This window comes from Orbicella franksi, chromosome 5 (genome assembly GCF_964199315.1).
Source record: "Orbicella franksi chromosome 5, jaOrbFran1.1, whole genome shotgun sequence".
In the NCBI taxonomy this organism is placed as follows: Eukaryota; Metazoa; Cnidaria; class Anthozoa; order Scleractinia; family Merulinidae; genus Orbicella; species Orbicella franksi.
The window spans coordinates 2,374,901-2,382,359 of NC_138149.1; the positions used below are offsets into that span (position 1 = coordinate 2,374,901).

The following is a 7,459-nucleotide window of genomic DNA, read 5'->3' on the forward strand; positions in this document are numbered from 1 at the left end:
TGAAAGAGGACATCGAAGGATGGGAAGTGATTCTTATTATCATTAGCAACATTAATTTTAGCTGGACTTAAAATCCCTTGCAATCACTTGCCACAGGTACACCACTGGCTCAAGCACCTTTTTTTGACTGCCTCCTTTACTAGACTCCTTGCATTTTTGACCAAAGACTCTTAATAGAGCCCATATTAATTGCTAAGGATTTCAGAAAATTCCAACCCAGATAATTAAAAACATTAGTTTTTACCTTTTTAACATAATCAGGTTCTTCAAAAGGCAATGGGACTTTGAGTGCAATTAGCGAGGTGTCTGATGTAACATGAAACCATTATAAGAGCTTAATTATTAACAATTATGTCACGCCATACTCAAAACAGCAAAAATTATTAACCAGTAAGGCAAAAAATGTAAAGGAAAATTCCAATAACTACACAGAATGACAGAATAACCATCAAGGATTATTTTGATACCTCACTTGACATATTCACTCAACTGTACAACTTCCTATGCCAGATTTCACAAGGCTAGGTAGTTGGGTGACAAATCACTCAGTCTTAACACGTTACTGAATCTCATCGTCCTTGAACTTGAGCTGGGTTAAATGTTTTGTCCACTCGAAACCATCGAAAGAATAGTTATTTGACCTTCCTGCTGCTCTTGAATCGTTAACATCTGCCTCCTCTGCTTCTTCATCCTCAATAATGGCATTTCTCAAATCAATCTGGCTCCTGAGGCATCATTGTTACTTTCAAATCCTTCGATTTCAGGTTTAAAACCATCGTCCAGAACAGTACCCTGGGTGTCAGAGGGTTTTTTTTTTTTTTTTTTTGAGGTCGTGGCAAACGATCACAATGGCAGTTTCGCCATCCACGAAAAAAAAAAACCTCTGGCACCCAGGGTACTAGGATAGCGAAGTTTCCACTCAGGTAATAATTATAAAGTATTTCCTAAACGCTATACCTCACAGGCCTCCTGCTCATGTTCACAAGTGGACTTTAAATCGTGTCTTATCGACAAAAGCAAAAATTTTCGAAAAAAACTCAACGAAAATATCTCTTATCTGACCAAAATGGTGCCCGCATGAGTATTCGTCTTAATTGGCCTTTTGAGAACTGGTTCTTATTTTTTACATTACATTACTGTTTTAGTTACGCTACTATAACTACATAAATTTGCTTACAGAACATGTGCTTACACTACTATTTCACCACAAATTACAGAAATTACTCAGGCTACTTACAGAACTATTAGCTGCGCATGCCACCACAGAGCTAAGAAAGAATAGCTACTACACGATAAATTAGTAAAAATTTATGTTCTTGTGATTTTCCATTTCTTTTCATGAAAATTAGTCCTATCTCTCCTCTTAGCGATATAATGTTCAATTCGTTCTATGTAATTCAGTTTAACGACGATTTGAGATAATAGAGGCTTAGATTTTCTTAGTCGACTTGAATAAATTACTGGCTTACCAATAATATGGATGTGATTAAGAAAAGTCCAATGTGGACTTTCGTTCGTATAACCTAACATGATCTCGCTATCCTTTGGCTCAATGATTGTAATATTAAATTCATTCAATCAGGAAAAAATTTGCATCCAAAAGTTTTTCTGAATTGACAGTGTAAAAACAAACTGGGAACTGGTAATGACTAGGGGCACACTGCTGACTAAAGGAAGTGCAGGCTACTCTGCTGTCCGATATGTCGGACACTGGGCTCTAAAGGGTTGAAAGACTTGACGTTTTGAGAAGAGAATTTAACTTTATTAAACTGTAGTTTAGGGCTGGTTCACACTTTGACATAAGCATAAGCATAAGCATAAACATAAACATAAGGAAAAAATGTGTGAACCGGGCTTACATATGCATAAGCATAGGGATGGCTATTGCGCAGGCGCAGTTCACCTCTCAGGAATCAAAGATGGCGGATAACGAAGTCGAAATTGGATTGTTGCTACTGTTAAGCCGTAAAAATGGAAGAAAATTGCTTATGCACCTGTCAAAACAATGGAACTAACCTCTCTATTATCATTCGAATGTGTATCACTTACCATTCTCTAATCCAACCTTCTTTCACTCCAAGCCAACCTTTTCTTGTTTTTGTCTTTAAAGTCTGCTGATTTTTTGTCGTACAAACAAGGGTAATTGCGGACAGATTCCGCCAACTTTTCGTTCACCTGCGTCGCCATGTTTTCAGCTGACAGATTCTGACAGAGCGGGCCTGGATTTTATTTTTGTGTATTCCGCTGACAAGAAAACTCTTTATACTTACGCTTACGCTTATGTATGCCCGGTTCACACTCAAGTATTCAAAAAATAAGCATAAGCATAAGCATAAGCATAAGAAAATGGAAAAAGTTCCATTCCTTGTGCTTATACTTATCCTTATGCTCTGCTTATGTAACCCCGGTTCACACATATTTTTCTTATGCTTATGTTTATGCTTATGCTTATGCTTATGTCAAAGTGTGAATCAGCCCTTAGTAATATCTAATACCAGACATTTATTGGCTATTTTACAAATTTTGGCAGATTCCATGCTATTCAGGAATCAAGAATCAGTCTGCAAACATGGCTCAAGAAGAATTTACAGGCTCGGAATGATTCTTACGTTATTGAGGAGGGGGCGTAGGGGGAGGGGGGGGGGGGAGAGGGAGATTGCTTCACATGTCTGATATCTAAAATGCATACTGTATTATAGATAAAAATGTCGATAAAACCCGGAAAAAAATGCGCAGAATTGTAGTCATATTATATAGTTGAAATTCTGCATGCACTATGATTAGCAAAAACATATGAACTCATTGACTGAGTGGAATAGCCAGGCTGGGACTTGCATTGAGGGACGTGAATATATTAGAATAGCCGAGGGCCAAATATCTTCCCGTCATGTTCTGTGTGGCAGTAGGAGAAATGAAACGTTCATACTCTTAATTCAATTTTACAACAAATTTCAATTCTTACCTCGACTTACACTGCTTTCAAGTAATGACGAGTGTGATTCAGTAGCTCGTAATGCATTTATACTCGGTGTATTTATTGTACTTGTTGTTGAGATCCTCTCTGTCAATGTTGCTGGCAACACATTGAGTAGTGTTGTCTGAGAGGCTGAAAAGGATGATGAAATGGCTGAGGGCGCTGATATTAAAGGATGACTTGACGAGCCTGCAAAATTATGATCAGATCGTTTCAAAAAATATATAATGTTTTAATTACAATTATGATGTTGACTTGTTAGATCTCCTTATTATGATAGTCATCGCGCCCATCACAAAATAACATGCAGAGTGAATGTTTTAATTACTAATAACGCTTATGTCTATCTTGCATTCCCTTTCACTGCTAGTTACATTATTTTAGCTGTATTATATTTTAGGTAATATCATGCACTCATATGGAAATACTGAAATAAATTGTTGTTGTTGATGTTGTTGTTATCTGGGGGAACCCCTTTGAAAATAGGTCAATGACTATAGAGAGTTGAATCATTAGACTTTGGTCGGGGACTTTGATGAGTCTGTCTTGATCTCAGTCAGTTATTGCCGATACCTGTATCAAGGAAGATCCATCTATGCCAACTTCTACGGATTATCTTGGATTTTTATGGATACAGGGTAAATCTCGTACAAGTCTTATAATCTCCAGGATATGAAGAAAAGGCGCAAAAGTGCAATTTTTGAATATACGACTATATTACAAGTGAACATATGAAAGATCATATATTTGAACTGCGGAGAAAGATATGAAGATATGATTGATCATCGCAGTTATACACACAACTTAAGCAGTTGTGAAATTAAATCCTGAAAAAAATCTTTTAGGCTTTAATTTCACAACTGCTGAAGTTGTGTGTATTACCGCGATGATCAATCATATTTTCATAAGACTATATTGTTCCCCATTTCCTTTCTTTTGTCATAAGAGGCTGACTTACGTAATAGTCCATCTATCGCTTCATAGGATGCATTAAATCCTGGGTAACCATTGGCAACAGATCGCAGCCTCACTTGGATGGTATTTCCGACAGAGTACACTGGAGCAGGAAGTTCTCGCCCACATATCTGAAATTCTTGAGCGCCATCATCCGAGGCAACATTAGTGATAAAAACACGGGCCTCCTCTGGCTCTCCAGTACACGCTGAGCTTTGGTTTTGTTCCAAAGTGAAGCTGAAAAAGGTTAGTTTGATAATTCGGCCAAAGGGCACTGTGATATTCCAGGTACAATTGCTGTTTCTGTAGAAGCTGTTTGGAAAATTCGGGCTTGAAAAGAATCCACTCGATCCTTCAAGGAATTCTCCCGGTGGAACACATGCTGTACAGGAAATCAACTTCATCAGTTATAAGTGAACAAAGTAATAACTTTGGAAAATGTTTCATTTTTTCTATGTTCCACTGTTATTACCTTAAGTGGGGTAAGGGAGGGGGTTGCTTCTCTCAACTTCTAAACTTAAGTGCGTATAGCAAGCTATATATATTAATAAAGCCACGTGGTTCAGTTCCTGTGCACGCTCGGATTGGCACAAACGTTTGAGCTTATTGACCGAGTGGCAGGGCTGGGCTAGAAAATATGTTGCAGGAGGTCATGACGTCGTCGATGTCGTTTCAAATGTCGAAGTTTGGCTACGGTAAAACGCGGGAAAACCCATGCAAAAAAATTCGAATGAGACTTATGTTGAGAAAACAGCTAAAGGTTTTGTTCAGCTTTTTTCGTAAATCAAGATATTAGAGACCCTGTTGTCGGAATTTTCTTAAAACGCTAAAACGAGGCTATTGAGGCAAGATGTAACGATTAGATTTTGAGCTCCCGATTTTTTATCACATGATTGTTAACGAGTCACCCATCACGCATAGAAATCGAGAGCGATCGAATAGTCTAATTGTTTAAGTATAAATCCACTAGTCGTTCAAAACTTTATCTAAATCCTCTTCACAGACACTTTGACAGATTAGGACTGCTTACGGAAGAATCCTGCTTTCCTCTCGAATTATTTCCGTATGTCAAAGATATCTCTGTCCTTGGTAATCAATCGAGGGGATTTACCGTAGCTCATTCATTTCCTTGTTGATCGAAAATTCTAGAAAAGCCAACAGTGGCTTTTCAATTAACAAGCAGAAATTTAGTTTTGCTGCATGTGTTGGAAAATAGTACTAGTTGGCTATAGTTGGTATGATTTTTAGGCCCTTTTGGTCAGAAATAGGGTATCGATTTTGGCCATTTTGGTCTCGAGATTTTTATCACATGATAGTTGATGGGTGAGGGTTTCGGAAAAGTGGCCACATACCCCCACCCAATTTTTCTGGGAGTGCCCTCCCCGAGGACGGAGATTGACTATTGACTGATAACCATCATTATTATATATTAAACTCACTATCTCTCTGCTGATTGGCCGAAAGCGTACAGTGAATGTTCGAAATCAGCGCCTTTAACGTCCTGTAGCTGCAGATTATAGAATAATCATGTCAAGACATTGTGATGGCACTGTGCCTTGACATGATACCTCAATCAGAAACCAGTCAAAGTCACCGAGCCTGTTTATGAAATTTATGAAAACCGTGTTAAAGACTTTACACCAAAATAGCGGGCATGTTTTTGGAAAATCGGTTAGAAAATGTACATAAATATGGCCATGTCGCACCGAGAGTGCTATCTACATCGTGTACTCTTAATAGAGTCCATACCATGCCTATACAAGCCTTTAAAGTCGCTGCAAATGAGTCGAACGAGCCAAACAAAGCTAAATTAGAGCTTAAATTGATCATTTGGTTCGCCGTGGCACTAATTCAGACAGGCTTAACCTCTGCGATTTCACCTTAATGACCTCACTATGTCTTTACTGTGGGTTAAATTAGCCAGTCACGCTAACAAGAGCATGGTAAGCAGTGGAATCGGTTATTTACCTCTATATTTCAGCCAAAAAGTAGCCGTTACGTGACATTTCATTTCAATATCTGACCGGATTCGCAAAAACATAGCCATAGAAGTTGACTTGTCACTGATAATCTTGCTACAATTCTGTCCTAGAGCTAGCTTTCCACGAGGCTTATCGTAGCTCAAATAGCAGCAAATAACTCTCCTGTATGCCTTTTGAGGCCAGGAAGACTAAATTCACCGTCTTTTCGTTGAATCATGAATTCCACAATTTAATTAAGAGTGCTTTTAACATGAAATTGGAGTCTAAATCAACACGAACGTTCAGATATCAAAACCACGGCGGAGAGCCAATCTATTGCTTTCTAAAGGCCTGCATCGTCCTAAATGGACTGAACAAGAGCTTCCTACATCGAGAATCGATTGAAATTCAAACAAACTAGGCCATAGTTAGCAGTAAGGGAAAACTCAACATGTTGTCGTTACGTCAATTATCGCCCGGAAGCCACGCAAATAAATTTCTTCCGCGCTAGCGAATCACAGACAGTTCTGATAGTTAGCTAAGCCGAGAACGCCTAAAATTGATAAAACAAGGAAATTCTACTCACGATCAGAGCTTGAACTCATGTTCTTCTTTCTCCTCGTGGCCATGTTTTACTCGCAAATAGCAATGTCCCGGATGTACTTCAATTTTGTCGAGCGCGGAATGGCTCATCCAGATTTCAACAGATGTTTTTAGTCTTTAGCTACATCAAAGTTCAAAGCAAATGACGCCAACAACAGCTAGAAATGTCTTGATGTGGCTAAAGATTTTTGCTGTCTAAAGCAAGCGCAACATTATCGCCCCAGGGCTAACGGCCTTCTGTTACGGGACTAAATGTGACCCGTACAGTTTACCCATCTCCTCAGGCCCGCCTCACGTACGATAATGGACGACGCTTACTAGCAAATCGTTATATATACATGTATCTGAACTACACTTTCATCCCGACAAGCCTATTTCGTGATCGCTCACTCTTCAGGGGATTTTAATGATAAGAATACTATAAAAGTTACGTAATCACTGTTGCAGAGAATTTAAATGTTTAAATGTTTAGTTGTTAGGTAGTAACGCTTTGCTCTTTCGATAACACTGTTGGACGTATTATTAGCTCATGGAATAAACGTCTTTTCCTCTCGAATTCTTTTCCGCGGTTAAAAAACCATCTGACCTAACTCACAGTAAAATAGATGTTCGATTTTGTTCGATTATCGAACTCAATCGAACGATGCGGTCTTCGATTGAGTTCGATTGAATTTTGGTTCGATTTTGTTCGATTAGATACACCGGGAGCTTTGTCAATATATTTCAGGCTCAAGGTATATTTTCTGTCATTCAGGTTGGCTATTAACACAACTGAACAATGCAACTCACCAGCGCCTGCGTTACCACAATAGCGAGCGAACCGATTAATAATTGACCACGGTAACTCATACACGTAGTAAGAGTTGCAGTTTTTCACTTTCACAATGTTATTCCAATAACAGCAGTCGTCGTTTACACTGAAACAGACTTGAAGTGTCACCACTCCTTCAGCAACTGTCGGGTGTGT

General features: G+C 38.7%; 1 protein-coding gene across 1 annotated transcript in view; it reads right to left on the reverse strand.

Annotated features, from left to right (window-relative positions):
- The window catches only part of LOC145488525 (uncharacterized), a 6,044-nt gene extending 1,155 nt beyond the window's left edge, over window positions 1-4,889 (reverse strand). The window contains exons 1-2 of the mRNA XM_081467409.1: window positions 3,933-4,889; window positions 2,963-3,163 (exon numbers count right to left, since the gene is read on the reverse strand). Of these exons, the coding sequence (XP_081323535.1) occupies window positions 2,963-3,163; window positions 3,933-4,332 (601 nt within the window). The 5' untranslated portion in view covers window positions 4,333-4,889. The remainder of the gene's footprint in view (window positions 1-2,962; window positions 3,164-3,932) is intronic.
- Window positions 4,890-7,459: the final 2,570 nt, after the last annotated feature.